Source organism: Thermobia domestica, chromosome 15, assembly GCF_964235325.1.
Source record: "Thermobia domestica chromosome 15, izTheDome1.hap1.1, whole genome shotgun sequence".
NCBI classification, from domain to species: Eukaryota; Metazoa; Arthropoda; class Insecta; order Zygentoma; family Lepismatidae; genus Thermobia; species Thermobia domestica.
Genome location: NC_137468.1, coordinates 70,690,344 through 70,714,400, shown reverse-complemented (window position 1 = coordinate 70,714,400; position 24,057 = coordinate 70,690,344). Strand labels below are relative to the sequence as shown.

The 24,057-nt window shown below is 35.8% G+C and overlaps 1 protein-coding gene across 1 annotated transcript in view; it reads left to right on the top strand.

Moving 5' to 3' along the window:
• Nucleotides 1–15,190, top strand: part of Myo31DF (Unconventional myosin ID) — an 86,818-nt gene extending 71,628 nt beyond the window's left edge. Inside the window, exons 15-18 of the mRNA XM_081739810.1 lie at nucleotides 1,625–1,780; nucleotides 5,542–5,682; nucleotides 6,993–7,141; nucleotides 9,818–15,190. Coding sequence (XP_081595936.1) covers nucleotides 1,625–1,780; nucleotides 5,542–5,682; nucleotides 6,993–7,141; nucleotides 9,818–10,007 — 636 coding nt within the window. The 3' untranslated portion in view covers nucleotides 10,008–15,190. The remainder of the gene's footprint in view (nucleotides 1–1,624; nucleotides 1,781–5,541; nucleotides 5,683–6,992; nucleotides 7,142–9,817) is intronic.
• Nucleotides 15,191–24,057: the final 8,867 nt, after the last annotated feature.

Below are 24,057 nucleotides of genomic sequence, written 5' to 3'. Positions count from 1 at the left end.
ATAGTGATCGATACAGACAGTATAACACAGACCATCGCGGACTACCTCTCACAATTTTGCCGGTCAACTGGTAGACCACGACTGAAACATTTGCTATCCCTGATTTATGGGAACAGTAATAAGCCTGTTCATGTTTAGCCATAGAACTTAGGGAAATATAAGATAGAAGAGAGATTTCCTGTTGGTTATGATTTCATGTGTAGACCAATACGTTTACATTAAAATGTAATAGACTGTATTTTATGTAAATTGTACTAAGTGAATAAGAAAACTTGTTATCTGGATATTTGTGTGATTAATGACTTAATATTTCGACTAAATCCCTTACTGTGGAAGAAGGTGCCAAATTTCTTCAAATTCTTTATCTTGAAAGTCGAGTCTTTGAGTCATTTTATATTAGGCCTAAATATGGTTTAAATTTCGTCAAAGAATGTCTTGATAAACGGTGGTTCGTGTCTTACCTACAGTTTCATTTATTTGGATCATGTGTATAGTCCATATTATAATAAACTACAATGTTTTCATTAGAACTTGTGCCTGCTACATACAGAATTTTTTCATCTCAAATTACATCAGGAAAATGCCGAAATATTAAGTGAGATAAATTGTTTATTGTGTAGAAGTTTGGTAATTGAGCGCATCATCTTCTGCATTTTATTGGAAATGATACCTGGTAAAATGAACTATATTTACCTGTACGTTCAACGAAGGCAGTTTTTGCTTTTCCACAAATTAAAATATAAATTGCCATAAAAGAAAAGAAGCGAAGAAGAAATTATACAAATGCAAGATACTCGCACTGACCTGTAAGTAGAAGTTTTTATCCTGATGAAGTCCGTAGTAAAGGAAGTGATCGAAATATTGATGAAGTCTTTAACGATGTAACAATATAGATAACAAATTTTAATATTTACACAGGTTTACATTAAGTTACTCAAGTTTCGAAAGCTCTAGTAAACTTGATGAATAAACTTGCTTGAATTACACATCTATCCTTCGTGTTTGTCCTTACTCTGGTGAAGAACAAGATTTCTGTCCCTTAACTTCTTTAGTCTTCGCAGAGCTCCTTCGTGGCTAAGCGGTTAGCGTACGCGCCTTTGGCTTGGGAGACCCGGGTTCGATTCCCGGCAAGAGCTCATGTGGTTCGGATTCCATGTTAATCAGTAGGTCTACGTCTCATATAGCCTCCCTGCTGAACGGTTAAACTCAACAACTCAATTCATTGAGTCTTCGGTATTCTTTTGCCTTGGCATGTCAAAACAAGCTCAAGAGAAGTTAAAGGACACATGATAGCTCAGTGGTAGAGAGCTTACCTCTGGTGCGTGGGTTCCCTGGTTCGATCTTCGGCCAAGTAAGTTAGTGATGGACAAAATCGTGTTCGTAGTTTTTTCGGTATACTTCTATTTCCTCCTGCATTGTCATTCCACCAATTCTTCCATCATCGCTCACTTGCCTCTGTCTTCCTTAGCCTAAAGGGCACAATCGTGGGATGTTAAAATGAAAATTTTCATTTGCAAGAAACGTTAACAAGTAATATACTTCGTGGTTTTGTAATTTTAAAAAGTTTCTTCTAATAGTAAGTCTTATTTTCTTAGAAAATAGTAAGTCTTTATTTTCTTTGTAGATTTCAGCTGCCTCCGTGTTGAATGGAAAGCGACCAAATTGGGGTCAGTCAAGGAAATGGGAAGGTAACTACTTGGCTAGAAATGAAGAAAATTCTCAGGCCTCTGCGTTTATTTCTAGTGTAAATTCAATGAGAAAGACAGAAAAGTTCCACACGGTAAGTGTTTTTATTGTATTTTGTCACTTGATACATTGTGAAAAAAAGTAGAATAATTAATTTTAAAACAGTTTAAATATTTCCTTAATAACAGGAATCTTCATTGAAGAAAAATTTCTGCTAGCAGGGAAGTTCACAGTAATCAACGTGAATTTTGTATACAAAATCTATCCAATGAGTTTCAATTTTTAACTTTTCGTATTTCAGTTTCAAATTATGTGTATAATAGAGTTTCGAGTGTGAGTCAGTCTCACAGAATAGTTAACAATAAATAAGGTTTCGGTAACCAACTTGATTTATTTAATAATATTTTGTATGTACTAATTTGCCTACATTCCAAAATTATTATGCATTTATTAGTTATTGCATTATTTAAAGCTTAACCAATTTTGCTAGACTTAGAAAGTAGAGTTTCCATCTCCCAGCATTACACTACAGTAGCTTCTTGTTCTCCTGATTGTCCTTTTCTTTTTAACGGATTTTTTTCTTTCTTTCTTTTTTGCATCTCTTTGTTGTTTGTGTCTCTTGGCTTACGGTTAATGTTACAACTCTAGATATGTTTCGCATTGATATTCAAACCCGAATTCAAGTGACTTAAGAGTCTTCATCCCGACGAAATTAAAATACCGCTAATTTTACAGTAATTATGTGATATCTTCCAATAGATAAAAGATAATTGAAATATGGAACAAGAGCGCCCTAGACAATATTATTTTGCGTGAGGTACCGTTATCACAAGTCACCTAGCGGCTTTCCGTTTCCAGCTTTTTAGAAACGCGAAAATAAATGCCGATTTTCAAAATGGCTCGAAATCGAAAGCAGATAAGTGAGTTGTGATAACGGTTTCTCATGTAAATTAATATTGTCTAGGGCGCTCTTGTTCCATATTTCAATTATCTTTTATCTATTTGAAGATATCACATAATTACTGTAAAATTAGCGGTATTTTAATTTCGCCGGGATGAAGACTCTTAACAGAGTGATGCCTTGAAAGAGGAAGCTGGAATGCACCTTGTGAAAGTCTAATATGAAGCGGTCTAATATGATTCCTCAGTCGGTGGGACGGCGATCTCCACAATCAGTATTTATCAGTCAGGGGCGGAAATGGTTCTGTCTCATTTCAATAGTTCGTCTTCTTACTTCAAGCTGTGACTCAGCTGCTGACATAGGGCGATCCAGAGACACTGGTTGCTTCATAGAGCTCTAGAACCCTGAAGAGAAAGTGGAGGAGATTTGGATTATTTTATCAATATAGCTACGCATCATAATTCGCCCTGCTCAGGAAGTGAACAGACGTGATTTTTAAAATAATCAAAGATCGACCCAGTGGTACTTTAGGCTGTTTAAATAAATTGTGACCTTTCGTTATAAGCAGCTCTTGCATGTAGCCACGGATACCTTTCCCCTCTAAGCATATTAAGAAATTACGCAATGGCATCTTATTAGTGCATACTGTAACCGACAAGCAGTCCTAATTGAATTGTACGTCATTGGAACCTGTCTCTGTTCTAGTCGAAGCTTATAGTCAACTGTACACTAATCGAGACGTCATTATTTACTTTGATCTTCAAATGTCAGCGAAGAACAACTAAGATAAGCTCTACGACCAACATGTAATTGATGTTAAACGAATTAAAAGAAACTGAATGGCGTTCTTAGGTCTACCCTTCCTATATTCTTACCTTTCGTGTATCTGAGCTCCCATCATTGAACTTGAGAAAGGATTCATGAATTAATGTTACTGAGAAAGTTTCCGCTACTGACGCACGCAGACTGTTACAGTCTACCCATTCTTTTGCAGTTAGTTGTACTTCGGTAGTCCTGCAACCAAATCTCAAGGTATCTAGACAGTCGAGGTCTCTTCCAAACTACTCAGTCTACCCAGACGGTAGATATAGGTACACGGATTAGTTCCAAACTCCCATTTACACCTGCGTCGATGTAGATAGCGCATCCTCCTCAACTGGTGCCAAAGAGCATTGGAAACAGAACTCCGAGTTTTGATTCTCATACCAAATCGGTTGGGACTCTAGTTCTTTATGGGACCCGTGACCCCTTCCAAGGAGTCATTTTACCAAAAAGAAAATCCCAAAGAGTAAAATCTGCTAGCCTTCTTGCTGATAAAAAGCCTAAATTTTTTAGTCTACGTGGCAGTCTTCATCATAATGATTCATCTCTTTCTTGCTATATGGTGGTGGATAACCTTGATCAATTTATTTTCATTGAGAAGAAGAAAAAAACAAGTTCATTTCAATCTTAACACCCTTCTCAACCTTGATGGTTTTATTCCAGTGGAATTCAAATGGCTTTTTCAGTCATTTCGAATTCAAGCACCTGCTCCGTACCATTCGTTCTGTCCTCTTTTGCTTTCAGGAAACTCATTTTACTCCAACACATTAGTTTGTCATTTCGGGTTATAGTCTCTATAGGCATTTCAAAGTTACGTATGGCCGTTCTGCAGGAAGTGACAGTTGTTGTCGTGGAACACCTACCATTCCTCACTCCTGCATCTTCAAAGTAGCTTACAGGTCGTTGCCGTTCGAGTTTTTCTCCAACAGCCAATTACCTTTTCGCAGTATTTATATTACTTGTCATGATCACTTCACAATACATGATCTGGAACAACTTTATCGCCAGCTACCACGACCTGTAGTTCATGTTGGTGATTTTAATGCTTACTATCGCTTGTGAAATTCACCTCTGACAGAGGTTCGAGGTCGAGAAATTACTGCCTTTCTTGACATGCTTCATCTTTTACTTAATGATGGCAGTCCTACGTACTTTACCATTGCCACAAGCACCGTATCGCACATGGATCATTCCATTTGTAGGCCGCAATTAACTGTTCTCACCTGGAGTGTTCATCCTGACTTGTGTGGTGGTGACCATTTATCCATAGTCCTTCATGGTCTGCGAACACTCACCAGTCTACTTACAATTTGTGTCGTGCGGATTGGGCTCAATTCTCCCAAACTTTACTTTTGGCTATGTTCCCACCTCTCTATTGATGAACATACTGCCTTATTTCGGCAAAGTTTGCTGGCAGTTGCTGATTCTTCTATTTCTTCTTGCGTACCAAATCATTACCGAATTCCTTGGTAGTCCCCTGGTAGTTGTCATCCTATTTTTGTGCGACGTCGTGCTTTCTCTGATTTACATGTTTTTCAACTGATTATAATTTGGCACAGTTTCGTCAGCTTCGTGCTCGATTCCGACACCTGATTCACCAGGATAAACGTCGTAGTTGGCATGAATTTGTCTCCACGTTAACTACCTGTATTTCGATGACTGCTGTTTGGTCCAAAATTCGCCGTTTGCAACACTAATATACCGCTGTGTCCCAGCTCTCCTCGTTAATGACAAATAGAAAATTAATTAGGTAGTTATTTTGCGACTGTCTCTAGCTCTACCCATTCTTAACCGAACTTCCTTAGCTACAAACAGCAAGCTGAACGACCCTTCTAATCACCCTTTTACTGCTAAAGAACTAGATTATGTCCTTTCAGCTACTAAGGATGTTGCTCCAGGTTCTGATTGCATACTATGTTACGTCATCTAGCCGGTCGTGATAAAGCTTCTCTATTGGCATTATTTAATCGTGTCTGGCTTTATGATCATGTTCCGGTAGTCTGACGAGAGGCTTATATTCTTTCTTTTTTAAAACATGGTAAAGTATCAATTGTAGTTCCAGCTATGGGCCTATTGTTCTTTCTAACTGTCTGCAAAGATACTAAGTTAAATTATGTTCGCTGGTCTTTCAGGTCCTGTTTTCTTCATTCATCCGAAAAACTAACAGGTATAACAAGAGTGCCGACAGAGTACTGTTAGTCACAGAACACTGCATTTATAAGCTGGATAACAAGAAATTCAAACCAATGAAGAAGGGAATTCCTGTTTCGGAGGTGAGATATAATGTTACTAAACCTTAAAGTTAGAAATTTTTAATAGATTTAGGAATATAGTATAAGTTTTATATGTAGTAAAGCTCGGAAAACGTCTCACTAAATTTTGAAATGTTTCATGGTCAAGAGTTTTTTTTTTTTTTTTTTTTTTTTTCAGAATTTTCGAAAATATAATTGGCACCAGCACAACTGTTAGTTCTTCTAGTAACACGATAGCTTCTTCACTTGTAGATCACTTTTATTTTTACTTTCATAGATAGATTTTATCACTACATACACTCGTGACTGATTGCTGCACTATGACTACCGTGGCAAGTGCATAATGAGAATTGAAACGTAGTTCAGAATTGATGCATACTAATTTTTTTTAAAAAAATCGTTGATAATACAATTCCCACTTGTTGAGGTTGCCTTCATCCAAGTTTAACTTTCGTGTCTTCGTTATATATTAATATACTTATTTCTTTCAATCCGAGATGGTTTTCTTAATGATTTTGACTTTGATATAATAATTGAACATCCCTACATGTTTGGAAAGTGTAAAATTGAAGAATCTTGAACTTTAGAATCTCTTGGTATGTGTTCCTTGCTTCTAGTGTCAATATTTGTCTTGGGCACAGCAAAAATGAGCCACTACAGACATATAGGAATAAACTCCTATATGTACACAATTCTCAACAAAATGTCCTCGGTAGTCTATAGTGGCTAGCACGAGGTCTTGGATTCTATTGAGAGAATCTTGAAATTCGAACTCATTACGATAGTTCGGATTCCTCCATCAACTGTAAGTCCACGACTCGTATGGCCTTGTTGCTAAAAAAAATCGCTTACATCTAACCAGATTAACAGAATTCACTTTATAGTCCGGATTATGTTTCTTCATATTAATTGGAGATTTATAACTTGTTTTATTTAGATACCTTATAATTTTGCCCCAACAATAATAGGAATCCATTCATTACTAAGATTACCGTTAAGTCCAAAGCTAGTTTTCTCACTTTTTCTAACGTTTCCCGAGTTTATAATATATATTTCCTAATTCAAAAATAATTTTTATTTTTGATTTTACATAAAAATTTGTTCGAAGTAATCTCAAAGATACAGATTTATGAGGAATTCGCATCTTGTCATAGAATTCAACAGTGATTATGAAAGTACCTAGCAATCCTTCAGTACACCTAGAACTGATTAATCGAACACAAAATGCAACAGTTGCAGCTTTCTTTTATTTGGTGTGCTCTCAATATATATTGTGTATGGAAGGTATACTCATTATGTATTTATTTTAACTTTATTATCATTACTTTCAGATAACAGGTTTGAGTTGCAGTCCAGGCAAGGATCAGCTAATTATAGTGCATTCTAACAAAGGAAATGACTTAATAGTCTCATTGGAAGCTGGAGAGAATCAAGATAGAGTTGGAGAATTGGTTGGTGTTCTTACCAACCGATACAGACAGTAAGTTTTAATTGTGAATTTGGTATAGGTTAATATGTAGTTGAGCGTTTTCTCCTGTGAAAATCTCATTCAATAGTGATTAGTAAATAATGACCAAAAAATAATTAGGTACAAGGGTACAAAAATGAATCTTAACCCTTCACTCCGGCGCTGAAAGAAATAGCCCAGCTAGAAAGAGCGTGGACATTTAACGATTTTTTTTTTAAAAAATGTGAATTAAACTGTTATTTAAATACTAAAAATTAACATTCCTTTTGTTGGTATGCTTTAGATTACAATAAACCACAAAGAAGAAAAAAAAATGAACTGTCCATATTTCAGAAGAATTTGGTGGGGGAAGGGATGACAAGAAAGTAAAAAATAAATAGTAAAAAATCTCTGAATTAGCCAAGTTTTTTTCCAAAGATGCATTTTTGTTCACGTTGAAAATTAACACAGAATTTAGCATAGATCAACATTGTAAAGTGCCGACTGAATTATCTTTACTCTCTTATTAACTATATTATATGTACGATGTAAACAAAGATTATTTATTATTAGTTACTACTGAAGTTTCAAATTCAATCACTGAGTTTCGAAGAGATTAAAATGCAATAATGTAAACACTTGTAAATTTTTATTATGAAACGTAAGACTGAAATACTTGAAATACTATGGGCTGAATTTTATCGTAATTCGGGCAATACCCGATATGGAGGCTACTCTATGTGGTACAGTAAATTATGAACAGAAAATGACTTCGACTTTTCAACAAAAAATCATTTAAATAGTTCATTAAAGTTACGATCTCCGTGAACAGCTTTCCACACACAGATAAGCGTACGACCGTGTCTGCTACTGTGTACAAGTACAAATACTAAATATAGCTAGTAATGCAAGTTATATTAGATGCACTCAACATACAAAGAGATACACTCACTAAGTTCGCACAAGAGGGCAAATACTAATTGCTGAAGTGCAATCGGAAATATTCACATTATTTTAACTTAATAATACGTATTTCCATTCATTTGAAGAGAAACTGGTGTCACAAATCCACATAAAACAATACAAACTTCACGAAGCCATGAAGACCGCATACGGAAATCTAACCATTATTTGACCTTTTATATATATATATATATTCTGTTTGTGTCTGATGAAGAGGACGTTAGGTCCTTGAAACTGTAACATTGTAAGTATAGTTTTTAATATATTTCATTCTGCTCTGGTCAGAACTGTGTTTTATTTGTTACTCTACTTATCCAGAGCCATGGAGTTTGTTCATATATTTTCTCATGTAGAGGATACAAATTACATATTCTGAATTTCATACTTATAACCTATAACAATGAAGGAATGATGCTGATTATGATGTGTGGTTGTTTCTGACATGGCAGCATACAGTTAATACTTGCTCATGGCTCAATAATGACAGAGGCCTTCTGTTTTCTGGATATGAAATTCTCAGAATTTCATAAATGTTTTACGATATGTATCCGTGTCACTCACAAAACGGTAAAGACAGGTGTCGTATTGAACCAGGCTAACGTGTCCAAGATCTGGTTCATCTAGATACTTCAACAATTTGTAGGAAGCTGAACGCACAGTGAGTAACATAATCGTAGCATGCAGTGATTAGACGAGATCCTGATACTGCGATATTTTTTCCGAGGATGTGTCCCGAGAAGTGCTTAATTACCTAATTAGGCAGAAACCATGGTTGATTTGATTGATTTTGAGTTTTACGTCCCGTTCAGCAGCGAGGCTATATGAGACGTGGACCTACTGATTAACGTGGAATCCGAACCACATGAGCTCCCGCCGGGAATTGAACCCGGGTCTCCCGCGCCAAAGGCGCGTACCAGAAACCATGGTGTTGTCCTTTAATCCAGCTAGCATGAACCTTGCAGACTAGATTATGTGGTGGTGAAGGTCATGTTCTGTACGAGATGATTGTGCACCCAAGGTGTGTTCATCTGCCAACTGCATCTGATTGCGAACAAAAATAAATCAGCTTTCTGCAAATTAAGGAATCGCTCAATTTCCATTCCCTTCCTTAGTTGAGACGGAATTTACATTTGTCATAAATATAGGTAGGGTAATCTGCCAGAAATAGAAATTTTAATAATAATAACCAGATGTTCAATCATTTAAGAAGTTTCTCTTGTAAGAAGTATATAGTGGCCCCGCGTAGCGTAGTTGCTAATGTTCTCGCCTTTGGTGCGAACGGTTCCAGGTTCGTTTCCCATTGGGACACTTGGTCGAAAAAGTGTAAAAGCTTTTTTCAGGCCAGACATCCTGAGTGAGATTTTCCTGGGTTTTCCTCATTCACACCAGCAAATGTCGGGATGGTACCTAACATACGTATTCCAGACCGCTTCCTTCCTTCCCCAGTCTTTCTTCCTTCTCTTTCCTGGGGTAGCGTGATCACCGAGGGATGTCATCCCTCATATGTGAGGGGCTAACATAGTCATAGACGCCGAAAACCCAGAAATCTAAATCCTAATACTAATCTACTCAGATTCTAGTTCTGTGGTTTGCAAAGATTTCAAACAGCCAAAACTTTATTTTCACATATGTAAGAAATTGAGATTAGAAAAAAAAAAAAAAGCGTGTTAAATCTTTCTGTAGAGTACAAACTTCTTAAACATTTGCTTAATGATTTTATCAATACTATTGTCTTGTTTATTGCAGGTTACGTAACTCTGAGCTGCCAGTCAATGTTCATAATAAGTTTTCCTGTATGTTGGGCAACAAAAGTAAGACTTTGAGTGTTGAAGTCACACCAGAAGTTCATATAGCAACCTTCAGAAAGGAAGGCGACCGTATAGTGTATGCTTTACCTCCAAGTTTTGCAACGCCATCAATTAAGAACAGTCATTAAACGCTAGGTGGTAATATTGGGTGGATAAGCATGATACGATAACTTTGTTTTATCGTATTTGTCATTATGTAATAATTACACATTATATATAAAACCGTAAAAAGGTTGTGCAGAATGTATCTTACATTCTGAAAATTCAGTGTTTCCAAATTTACTAAAAATTGTTTATAATTAGTGTGAATGTCTAATTACCAATGAAGGGCAAAGATATCAAATAAAAGATACCAATACAGATACATTAAAATTGATAAATAAAAAAGAATTAAACAACTAAAAACTTGTTAAAGAAATGTGAAATATCCAAATGTGAGTTGTATAGTAATAGCTTGAAATGTAAGCTAGAGGAAAACTTGTATAATGGGTGCTTAGAAAGTATATTATGGTTACTGCTGATACAGTAAAGTACTTAAACAAAATACTATTTTAAGTACTTACGCTGACTATTTATATACCAGTGTCAAAGATTTAGAATTACACATGTTTATTTACCCCTCCCATAAGTGATATGTTAGGCATAGTGAAATAGTTTTTTTGTTTTCTGCTCGTTTTAAAAGTGTTACTTAATTGAATACTAATACAAGTAATCATAATATTTTTTCCTGGAAGTTCTGTTGTTCTTCAGTAGTGAAATTATTGATATTAGTACCAATACTTCATCAATGTGATACGCACTATAACTTGGTCAACATTTTATAATTGGCCATTTTTAAGGCTAAAGTGAGCAATAATGCTTCCCCGCCCCATCCCTTCCTTTCATTTGAAGTTTTATTTCGGGTAGACTTCTGAAGAAAATATCAAGATTGTAGTACACACTTGCCACTTTGTCATCTTCCATGGAATTGAAGAATTTCCGGAGCTTAAGTCTATTCTTTAATTTGAGCTCTGGAAATTTTACTAACCTCTTTTTGAGCTAGAAAAATTCTTCTTACTATTTACGCACTAAATGAAATTTTATTTAAAGCTATTATATGAAAAATTTTAACTGACACTGAAAAAAATAACAATTCTTCCACTATTTTTGCAGTGTTAATTAACATTTTTCATATAATGACCGTAATAAAATTTCATTTAGTGTGTAAATAGTAAGAAGAATTTTTGAAACTCAAGTTTAAAATTAAAAGTCGTTTCAAATACCAGGAAGAAGACAATGGCAAGTAAATAGAATCTGATATTTTCTTAAGAGGTGAAGCTTCCAGTGTAATGAATGGAAATATTAGGTGGAATTCAAATAAAACTACACAAGGTATGTAAAGCATTTATTTTGTATACAGTATGTGTTTGCATAAAGAAAATGAAAAACTTAACATATTATGGAATAACTAAAAAAAAAATGGGGGGTCCATCTGCTTCACTTTGCTTTTCTACTTCTATATTCAGATGTTGCTCTTCAAGATCTCACAAGCAGGTAATGAGCGAAACATAAATATATCTTACGTAAGGGCATTAATAACTGAATCGAAATGTTAATACTATGAACAAACCGGATACGTAGTATTTATAAAACAAACCGAAAGAGTATCAAAAGTTTGAGTTGATTTTAATATTCAGTGTATAGATTGTGAACATCGCTTTAAAAAGAAGTACTTCAAAACGAGAAATAACGACAATGAATGTTCCATAAAATGAATTGCTTGGACATATATTTACAGTTCAGTTTATGGGATACTGATAGTTCTCTTCTTATTTTATTTATTATTTTTATTGCGTATTTTACATTAATAAGTATAACTTGACAGCCAGTGAAAAGTCAGTATTATATTAAAGCATTTTCACGTAAATCATAATCTGTTTGTGTATGTATATATATATATTTTTTATACCACAAAGTGAATTATGTACGTCATTCCGTAGAACGGAATTGTTTCATACGAAGTATTTAATATTGAGTTAATATAAAGATTGTTACTTAAGGTTTTGATGTGAAACTCAAGTTGACTAATCGAGTGAAATTTCAATCTGTGTTAAATACAAATGACAGTACATAGATTTTTAAAGAACATAAAATTGTATTTTATTCAGTTTTTCGATTTTATGTAGTTTTATATACATGAAAAATTGTAGTCCAAGTCCACGTGTTATTAATAAAGACACGGACCCATGACAGATAATTATTGAAGAGAATTTTCAAGTTTTTTTGGTGGACTTACGTGCGAAAATGTATTATGTAAATTTATTGTTTTAAAGAAGAGAGCCCCTAGAGACAAGGGTCATCCCAAAAGTAACGCTTTCTCAGGTGTAAAAATTTTACGTGAAGGAGGAAAATTTGGAAAGTTCGTGTGAAAGAAGATACACATATTAGTACCAAAGATAAGGCTAAAGCAGGACTGTATGGGCTTGGGACATTACCAACCACCCAATTTTGGCAATGATCTGTGACTTTTCCTTTGACATGTGGGGTCGAATGTTATTTTAGTAAAAAAACAACTCTCCAGAAGAATGTGATTTCTTCCTCGTCGAATAACTTCCCTCAACCGTTAAATGAATGTTTCCATACCATTATCTCCGGAATCAGTCACCTGACCATTAAGTCCAGTATGGTTACACGAAAGTTCTGTTTAATCTTCTTCGCAGAACTTCATCATCCATCTTCTCATATGGTAATGCCAATTGTCTCTTCCCATATGTCACGCGCAGCCAGCTATGGATCTCCGGAGCTCAGCAAGCTCTTTTTGCCAGAACTTGATCTTAGCTCTGCGTTTTTCTCCGATATTGTTCTTCAGTTATCTGAAAAAAAAAAGTTGTTGATATTAATATCATGTATGTGTGAAAAGTTACAATGTAATCCGATAAAAATATTAGAATTATTACAGTGAAGGCAATACTTTTGGAATAAGCCTTGTGTGTTTATTTCTATCGAGTGTAAATACTTGAGTTAAAACATCTGATAAGGAAACAGACTCGAATCGGAATACTTTTTGCTGATAAAATCTTATTCTTAATAATATAGTGAGCTGTTCATAGTTGCTACGAACAGTGCATACCCATCTCATGTGTATTATATGAGTATCTTATTACGAACTGGCAAAATTTAAATGCGGTTGTGGGGAGAGAGAGAGAAAGAAAGAAAGAAAGAAAAAAAAAATAATGCAGTTGTCTCTAATTTACTGAAGATTTCTCAAGTTAGCGAATGTTTTCGATATATTGACAAAAGATCCATCAGATTGGTATGCTCTTTTACTATCGATTCTAGTAATTACGTATAAAAGTTTATTCTTGTTTCACGTAAAATCACATAAGGTTGACAAGATAAGGTCGGTTTCCTTGTGGCTAAATGAGCGTTCATACCCGGGTTCAATTCCCAGTGGGAGTTTTGAGGTTCAGACCCCACGTTAAACTTGTAGATCCACGCCATACAAGAAAAACTGAGTATTACTTTGGATCATACTGTAAGTAGCATGTCTCCTTTCACGTAGCCACCGTCCTGAGAGATTAAACCGAAATTAGTGAGTTAATTATCCTCTCAAGACCATTGACGGTAAGTTACTTAATGATATATTAACATATATAATTTGAAAATCGTAATCGTCGAAACGTGGTGGCAAAGACAACTTTTGTATACCAAAAGAAAAAGATAACATTTACACTGCTTCAAAAACGAGGTTTCATTATTGCGTTGTAATAATTACTATGGGAGCTAGAATAACATTGAAATCCCATGCAGTTTAAGGAAAAATGCTGGTGTCACGCCAGTTTTTAGGCTTCCTTTTTTTCTAACCTTGCAATGAGAACAATGAATATGTATTGGGCTATTGATGTACATTGACATTTACATTAGAAGCCTACAGTAAAATGGGGTGGGTGTTTTTTTTTTTTTTTTTTTTTTTTTCATCGAAATCCATGGTTTAATCGTCACATTCATAATCCACCATTTTTTTTTTTAAGTGCACGATACCTTATTTGTGTTTGTATGTAAGCTACTGTTTCTTGCTACTGATAATTTAAAATATTTCTCCAAGAGTGCTAATGTTTCCTATTAATAGTACATTTATTTACAGCGTATACTAACATATCTGTGTATAGGTTATTAATGTGAATTTAACCTGAGAGAAAAAGAACAAGATAATGGATGAAGTAGATACTTACAAATACTATTTGTATGAGTAATATTGAGAAAAAAATTATTATTTTGAATATCGCCCATTTAACCAGAAAATGAACGAAAGAAAGGTAAAATTAAATATTAAAATGGTGAGTACAGTATTAATAATGAACGAAGAACCTGAATTTTGAATTTCTTGTTGCATTTAACTTAGAGTTAATTGTTGAAAGACTCAGAAAGAAAAGTGCTTTCATTATCACGTATTAAGTTTTCTCTCTTGTTTACCTGGAATAACATAACTTTATTAAATTGAGAACAGTCCGAAAGACTAAATAATTAAATTGTTATGCATGTGACAATTCGCTGACTTGCGTTTGAAAGTATATTTGAAGATAAATAAATTGTATTTGCATATATTATTCAAAGAAACAATTAACAGACTGTTGAAGTGCCATTCAAACTTAATTCCCACGCATTACAACTAAAATGTTCTATAATAATTTCGAAATGAATGAAATGTTAATTGATGATAAGAACAATGTGGGCTTCTACAACTCAGGTTACCATCGCAATGTGTTTTATATATTTTTTAGTGACTGTACAGAATCGAAAAGAGCTAATTATATGTTACAACACTAATTGTGGTGCTTGATAATAATTATAAAAATTATATCGAAACTTAATAACAAAGGTGCTTATCTGTTTATATTTTATATCTTTGTGCCAGTTTCTTGAAAAAAAAAATGTATTATATGTAAGGGAGTTGGTAATGTACCGTGGGTATTTAAATTTATTGAAAATGAAATTAATGAATCAGTAAATTGACTGTGATACAATGTATGAAAGAGTAGGTTTTGATGGTAGTGCAAATCCTTTTATAATTCTGTTTTTCATTAAGTCTATTTACAGAAAGTAAATGAATTATTTTGACATTTTTTTTGTGATAAAGTGTGCCTTTTGTAGTAGAGATACTAGTTTGTACAAACATTACAAATGTAGAAAAGTTTATTATTTGTGACTAGATTTAATTTACATTATGGACATAAATATGAAATGAACTAGTACCTTTTATCGTCATTGATTGCTGTAAATATTTAATTATGTATTATTAAAATACGACAGCAATAAAAGAGCTAATCAATAATGTGATTTTTCATGATAAAGGTATAAATACGTGTACAATATTCTGCCCTTTTTTGTACCACATTTCAGTCAAACCTTATGAATACAATACAAAAAAAGTGATAATTACTTTTTGATATTTTAATTGCGCCTTTCTTCTCAAGGCGTGTTTTATATTCATCTGTAAGCTTTGACTCGATGGAGTTAGTACAAAAGTATCCAAATTAAAAAAAAAAAAAAAAAAAAAGTGTAGTGTTTGATGTGTAAAAAATCTAGCACATACTGCAATAAGAGCTCAGTCGGCAAACTAAGTCCTGTTGTTTAAAGAAGCCATCAAAGAAATGGCATAAGCCTTTTTCGTCTTGGTTTGGAAAATCAACAAATTACAAAGCTATGCAAAATTAATATGTCAAATTCCCATAACCTTAATTTAAAAGCGGGGCACGATCTTTCAGTGGTGGAACGCGCACCTCTGGTTTTGGAGACCTTGGTTTGATTCCAGTTTGTGAGTATTTGGTGAACATATCGTGACCGTGCATTTTCTCAAGTTCCTTCCGCACTCGCATTTCACCAATTCTATCATTGTTTGTCCCCTTTAATGTACAGAGTGTAAACGTGAGACATAAAACTGTTCTATTTTTTCCTTAATTGAAACTAAGAGAAACTATAAACAAATGCGTATAACCTCCCTGCTCTTCGATTACTTTATTAAGATGGAAGTTCATTACTTTCTGATTCAGGTATCCATTCTCATGTATTATAAATGGTGGACCGGCACAAATCATAGTATTCGACCGTAGAACCACACTCAATAAGCCAGCTTCCCCACCGGTTACTTTCGTGATATACGAGGTAAACACACAGCCGCTTTTCCCAATATGTGAAGAAATATAAGCTAAGTGACGTGACTTGACAGTTTTTATTGTACTTATATATACTGTTCAAACTGCCTCCCACAATTTTCAATGCACAAGGTATTTCTCTTCAGTACTGATTTGGAAATATGACACAACCAGGGATTGGCATCCAATCTCTCGAATGATTGTTCTATTAGCAGGTAAATCAAATCCTGAGATTGGCCGGAAAACAGTCTTTGACGGTGCCCCACATGAAGAAATCTCATGAACAGAGTGGTCTATCTGTCGTACTACGACGACCAGTCCATTCATGAAATGATCCTAGAAATGCCTCACAACAACACCGAAGCGAGACGATGCTCCATCTTGTTGCCACATGAACTGAATGTTTTGTAACGAGGGTTATTTTCAACTTCTGAAATGACAGCTTCCTGCAATATCTGAAGGTAGATGTTACTGGCAAGTTTCTTCAAGAAAAGATTGGTCTCATAACACCACCACTCTAAATGCTACCTCACAAGTTAGACAGTGACACCAAGGATCTTAACTTTTCTGTCACTATTTCTTGTGGCCTAGTATCACTCCAATAAACACAATTGTCTGTTTACGCGAGCATTCGTCTTGAATGAGGGCCTCATCTGCGCACAAAGTTAGTTTTCGGAAGTATCAGTTTCGTTCCGATTGAGAAACCACTCACATAACACACCGGTCCGGATTACATTCGTGCAACGCGTACAGAAGCTTTGGCTGGTAGGGTTTCATCTTCAACGCTTTTAACGTGTTCCTGAAAGAGGAAGTGTCATTCCCAGGTCACATGCGCGGCTTCTGGTATTTTCCACGGGTTAGATACGAATTCGGAGGAACGAGTTCAGTTTCCTTCATTTCGTTCATGTCTTAGTCATCCGCTTCGCAATAGATTATACACAGAATATGTAGTCTCGAATCGTTGGTTCAAATTTCTCTGGTTTGACGCGATGATGGTTCCACATCTGCAAATCTTCAGAAATCTACTGTCACCACATTTCTCTTCGGCACAACTTCACTCCGTAAACAACTCCTATACAAAACACTTACGAGAACATGGTTACTAGTCTCAGCCACACCGAGATAGACAAGACAGTGCCAGTTCAAGTATTAAAAAAAAAAAAAAAAAAAAAAAAAAAAAAAAAAAAAAAGCCCGCTAATAGTTCACTTATTTCTTTCCTTTCCTTAGTTCCTTTTGGGAAAGCGACGTTGTGGCCACCCAGTGTATTTAAAAACTTCTAGAACTTAATGTATAACGTCTTGCTTCATTTTATCTCCATTGCCATCTTTACGAAGACACTTATTTGTCGGGTGGGGAGGGTTGCATGCTATAGTGAAATTTAGCTATGTCGGGAGTAAGTCACTACTAGAAGGACCACCCCTACCTATGAATCTAAGTGGAATAGTCAGACGAAGAGTGTTCTGGAAGACAGTTCTCCAGTAGCCAAGTTGGCGGAAATCATAGTGATTGGTACAAATTTGACAGTAGTTCCAAGCGTGGTCAGAATGACCTGAACGGCTGGAATACTGCGGGGTGGTAGGCAACGGTAAACCACTCTACATTTCTCAAGTTCACTTGACAGCAGAAAGAGAACAAACGTACAATGGTCTTTCGCAGGTCAAAATATAGTTTCGGAAGTAAAATATCCCCATTCGGATTTCCGGAAGGGAATTGGCTGGAGAAGGACTATTGGACGAAAAAGTAACAGGTGGAGAAGATAGATAGGGAAAGAGACAAACAAGAGCGAAAGGTTTAGGATAGGAACATGGAATGTAAGTACCATGTTACAGGGAGAGAAATTAGAAAAAGGAAATGAAGCAAAATAATCTAGATTTGGTAGGAGTTTGTAAACTTAGATGGGAAAGTAATGGAGAGGGTGGTCATAATGGTGTAGGAATAATTCTTGGTAAACGCTTAAAAGGGAAGGTAGTAAAAGTAGAATTTGTTGGTGATAGAGTTATGGCATTAAAACTTAAAGGAGAAAAAACACCATTGATATAGACATGCACCGACGAATGAGAAAATAGAAGAAATTATAGACAGGGAGAAGAGGGGTGCAAGCATAATTGTAATGGGAAATCATAATTTAGTGAAAAGAAAGAAGGTAATGTCGTAGGCAAATACGGTTTAGGCGAAAGAAATAAAAGGGGAAAGTGACTGGTCAATTTCTGTACATACAGGTCTCTAATAATTATGAATACGTGGTTCAATCAGCGCAAAAGAAGATATACATAGAAATCCTCAACAGACGGCGGATGATATCAGATACACTATGTTATGATTCAGGATAAGTATCAGAATAGTTTGAACGCAAAGATCCCTCCCGAGGCCGATATTTTCTCTGATCATAACCTTGTGCTGGCCGAAATATGTATTCAACTGACAAATGTAGACAGAAGAAAAGTAGGCAACAAGATGTTGAATACTGAAAAGTTGGAAAACGAGGAAGTAAGAAATCTTTTCGTTGAGAAAATTTTCGAAAAAAAATACACAAGGAAAGGATAGGTGGTGCAGTAACAGACGGTGGGAGCACATTAAACTTTGCATACAGCAGGCGGCAAAAGAAGTAGTAGGTTACTACGAGCACAAAATGGCTAAGAAACCATCGGTTACAGAGCAGATGTTGCAGAAAATAAGGGAAAAAAAGACGTGGAAACAGGTTGATACAGAAGAGAGCAGAAAGATGTACAGGAAGTTAAACAACGAGTTGCGAAGGAAAACATAAAGCAAGGGAAGAATTTTACAAAAGAAAATGCGAGGACAGAGAAATTAGAAAGAGTTGGGAAATATGAGGAAATGGCCAAGGAGGTTAAATCTATGGAACTTCGGTGGAAACAAGGGGGTATCACGATGGCAATAGAAAATAAGGATGGAAAACTAGAGAGAGGTGAAGTCTTAGGAAGATGGAAAGAATATGTTGAGGACTTTATGAAAGTAGGGCTAGAGCGTGTGGCCTAGCGAGGATGATAAACGGTTTAGTATTCTTCGGTATGAGTTTGAAAAAGCTATATCCGAGATTGGGAATGGAAAGACAACCAAATAGATAATATACCAATCGATTCATTAAAAATATAAGAGACACGGGCAAGAAAGAATTTTTCCGACCTCTGCATTGAAATATATGAAACCGGAGAGTAGCCAAAGACTTCGTGAAGTCCATCATGATACAGATGGCTAAGAAATGAAATCCAGAGAGATGTAAGGATTATAGAACTATTAGTCTCATGTCTCACGCGGCAAAATGTTCTGAAGAGAAGGTTGTATGGAAGAACAAATAAAGGTGAGGAGAAACAGTTCGAGTTCAGGAGAGGTAAGGGCAAAAAAGATGCAATTGGATTATTAAAGGTAATCGGTGAAAGGTTTACAGAAAAGAGAAGAGGTGTATATGATATTTATTAATGTAGAAAAGGCTGACCACATGAATTGGAATTGTTGGAAGTTCTGAAAAAGTGGTTGGAATGGGAAGATCGAAGACTCATAAGAAACATATATGAACCAAGAAGTAAGTGTTAGAATAGGTAAGGAAATGACCGAGGAGAGCACAATTGGAAGGGAAAGATGCTATATTCCGCCAACAATATTTAATATCTATCTAGAAGAGAAAGTAAAAAAGAACCTATATAATGAAGATGACATTTCAATAGGAGGTAGAATGATTGGATGTAACACGGTTTGCAGATACGGTGCTTGTTGCGGAATCTAAAGAGAAAATCAATAAGATGTTAGAAAACTTATTGAAGAACTGTGAAGAATATGGGATGAAAAAAGTGTGAAAAAGACAGGCCATAGTGATTGGAACGAAGCGGTCGGTGTCAAGTATGAGGAGAGAAAATACAAGATGTGGCTATTAATATCCAGAACTGACGTCACAGCACGAAACCGATCACTCGCCCGAGAGAGGCGCTGCTGGTATCCGGAAGGTAGTACATCTGCACATGCTCCCCGAAGCGCGCGCCAGTTGGAATAGAATAGAATAGAATATTTTATTGTCATTAAGCTTTACAAGCAATAGACAACGTCCGAATGAAATATACATATAGATACAGATACAGATATATATATATATATATATATATATATATATATATATATATATATATATATATATATATATATATAAAATAATCCTTACATACAGACAATCAGTTATTGGTTAATATTATTATGAGTCAACCTAATAATATTTGAAATAAAGTGATACTGCAAACTAGGACACAATGTCTTGACATTCAGTAAATTCATGAATCGAGTAAAATGGATTCGTTATTAACCAGTCATATAACTTTTTCTTAAAAATCTTAAATGGCAGCTGTTGTATGGAGGATGTTAGTTTATTAAATAGCTTTGGTCCTATAACTAAATAACTATTTTTGATCTTCGATAATCTAGTGAAGGGTATATCAATTTTCTTACATAATCTAGTATTATATGTATGTACTTCATCTCTGAGTGTCATATTTGCCAGGTTTTGCTTAGTGTAGAGTAGCACTTGATAAATATATACATTAACTACTGTCATTATCTTAAGCCTGATAAATAGTGGTTTACAGTGTTCTTTATCATGTGTTCCAACAATAATCCTAATGGCTTTCTTTTGCAAAACTAGAACATCATGTGCTTGGCTACTGTTACCCCAAAGCAAAATCCCATATCCAATTATGCTGTGAAAAAATGCAAAATATGAATTCCTCAGATACTCATAAGGAACTGTATCTCTCAATTTTCTTAACAGAAAGAGCACTCGGGAGAGCTTTGTACATACATATTTGACATGTTGTTCCCAGGTTAGTTGGCTGTCTATACGTATACCAAGAAATTTAACCTCAGTTACATCATAGCTTCCCTTATCATTGCATTGATTGAGACTAAAGGTTACTTTTTTTGTTTTATCTTGATTTAGCACAAAACCATTTCTTTTAAACCAGGTCGCTGCCTCTCTTAATGCAGCTTGAGCTTCTATATACACTTCTTCAAAGCTTGTATTTATGTTAAGTAGTGTAGTGTCATCCGCGTATAGAATTGATGTGGTATTAGTATTTAGAGGCAAATCATTTATCATTATTAAAAATAGTACCGGACCCAGAACAGAACCCTGCGGTACCCCATATTTCACTTCTAAGATGTTTGAATGCATGTTGTTAACACTGACTATCTGTTTACGTTCCTTTAAATAGGATTTTACAAAGTTTAAACTGCTACTGTGGAATCCGTAATACGCTAACTTATCACAAGCTGGAAACAAGAGCTTGGCTGGGAAAGACGTGTGGAAACATACCTGTCGCAGTGTTCATGTCGAAGTGATAAAGTGATGTGGAAGTGCAGAAATGAAGCAAAGGGTGAAATCAAATTCTGCTTCAAGCTGGGCAAAAGTGCGACAGAAACACATGCAATGTTGAAGCAAGTGTATGGTGAGCAAGCTTTATCCCTTTCCCGCACACGTTTTCGGAACGGGCGAGAAAGTGTTGAAGATGACGCCCACACCGGAAGGCCGATTTCCATGCGTACGCCTGAAACAATTGAGAAAGTTCGCGAGTTTGTAATATCGGATCGGCTACTGACTATTCGAATACTGGCCAGTGAACTGAACATCGACAAAGAAATGATTCGCCAAATTCTGATGCAAGACCTAGGGAACGTGGTGTGTTCCAGATTTGTTCCGCACTGTTTATCGGACGAACAAAAGCAATTCTGAATGGACGCGTGTGGTGAACTCATCGACAACGCTGACGCTGACCCTGCTTTCCTGGATTCGGTAGTAACGGGTGACGAATCTTATTGCTATCAATACGACCCTGAAACCAAGAGACAGAGCACAGAATGACGGTCTGCCATCTCCCCTAAACAGAAAAGGTTTCGATTTCAAAAATCAAAGGTCAAAGTCATGTTAATCGCTTTCTTCGATAGTGAAGAACGTATTCATCATGAATTTGTTTTACCTGGCACGACTGTTACAGGACAGTATTACGCAGATGTTCTTGCCCGACTTCGACAAAGAATTCGCAGAGTGAGTCCCCATTTTCAACAAAATGGGAGTTGGTTTCTGTTGCACGACAAGCCCGCCCCCACATTGCGTTGCCAGTGAAGCGGTGTTTGGCCAAGCATGAGGTCGTGGAGCGGCATTATCCGCCACCCTCTCCTGACTTGGCCCCCGCAGGCTTTTTTTCCCCCACAACTCAAAATTGTGATAAAAGAAACACGGTTTGTGGATGTTGAAGACAAGAAGCGCGTGACGTCACATTGAAGCGCCTTCCGAAAGAGGACTTTAAAAGTTGTTTCCACAACTTGTACAGCCGAGCACAGAAGTGTATTACGGCAGGTGAGGATTACTTCGAAACATATTAAAAGGGTACTTTTTTTTTTTTTTTTACATCATCTGTTCTGGTGTTGTTAGAGCAGTCCTGGAAGTTAATAGCCACATCTTGTAGAATAGGTGTCTAGTTTTCGATACTTGGGTAGTACTATTAATAATGGTATGAAGTGTGAAGGTGAAATAAAAGCAAAGATAGGAATGGCGAAAGAAGCCTTTCGGAGGAAGAAAATACTATTTTGTGGGACCTTGATTAAAGAGTTGAGAAAAGAATATTCATAAAATGCTTCGTGTGGAGTATTGTACTATATGGGTCAGAAACATAGACATTACGCAAAAATTGTAAAAAAAAAAACTACTGGAAGCTTTCGAAATGTGGGTGTGGAGAAGAATGAAGATAATTAGTTGGGCCGAGCGGAAGACGAATGAGAGGTTGTTAGAAATGGTGGGAGAGAGGAAGAGTTTTAGACATTAAGAAGTGGAAGAGAAACTGGTTAGAATATTGGCTAAGAAGAAACTGTATCATAAGGGACATGTTAGAGGATATGGTGGCAGGAAAGAGAGGGAGGGGGCAAAGAAAACTACAATTAGGATAGCGAGTCCGAGCTCTAACCATGCAATTCTGAGCATGTGCCTCATTTGAGATTAGTGAACTTGAGCCCTATTGTGAATAGTGAGCTCCATCCATAAAGTGATAATCTCTGCTTCGTTGTATATATGTTGGGGTGCGCAAGCGTTGTAAACAGCAGAAATGCTCAACATCTTAATTAGCACGTTCTCGAATTATCTAGAGGTATTGATGAGAAACACTGAAAGATGTCTCATGGGACTTGTGTTCCAGTATCCTAATTTCAGGTTATGATCAGAATCTGAATCCTGAGCAATTGTTCGTAAAGAAATGCAGCTGCATTCGTCTAAAGTGGCTTGGAAGCTGGAACCTCGGATGAGCAAAATTGTCTATCTATCTAAAAAAAAAAAAAAAAAAAAAAAAATGAATTTGGGTTTTCTTCAAATTCGGTCACTTTTTACCGAGAGCCGGGGTTAAGTTTTTCACCGAAACTGGTTTCGCCTAGTACAAAACTGAACCGTTGTTTAAAAATCAAAACCGGTTTTAGATACAAAATCTAACTATTTTCTCAAAAATTTTCAAAAATCGGTTTCGGTTTTCTATAGATTTTTCTGCCCACCACTACTAGTAACATGATTTAGTCTGCTTCATCTTACGTATCGCAAAAGGCGAACATCTTTAGTTATATCAAATCATGAGCGCTCAAAAGGGTGTGAAAAGGTACCCCCGAATCTGTATTGAGCAAGAGATTTAGGCCTAAGAACATCGACATTTACAAATCTATTCTTTAGGAAACTTTTTTAAAGGTGTGGCTTAAATACGACGTAATACATAGGCAGATTTTTACAACACGTCTACATTAAACTTATCGGAAATGGTCAATTCTTGAAGTAGAAATCAACAGGTCGGGTACTGATCCTATTTGTGCAAGCCCGATCTAGTCATCCAGTAATTATGGGCAGTACCGGATCTAGAAATCTCCCCCTTCCGCAAGAATATTTTAAAGGGCCCCTTCTATATTCACTACTTTTTTAATAGTACATTTTATGAAATATTCTTAGTGTTCTATTGTCCACGGTACAGAAATTCAAATATTCACGTTTCACAAGAAATCCAACCTCCTCGACTTCAT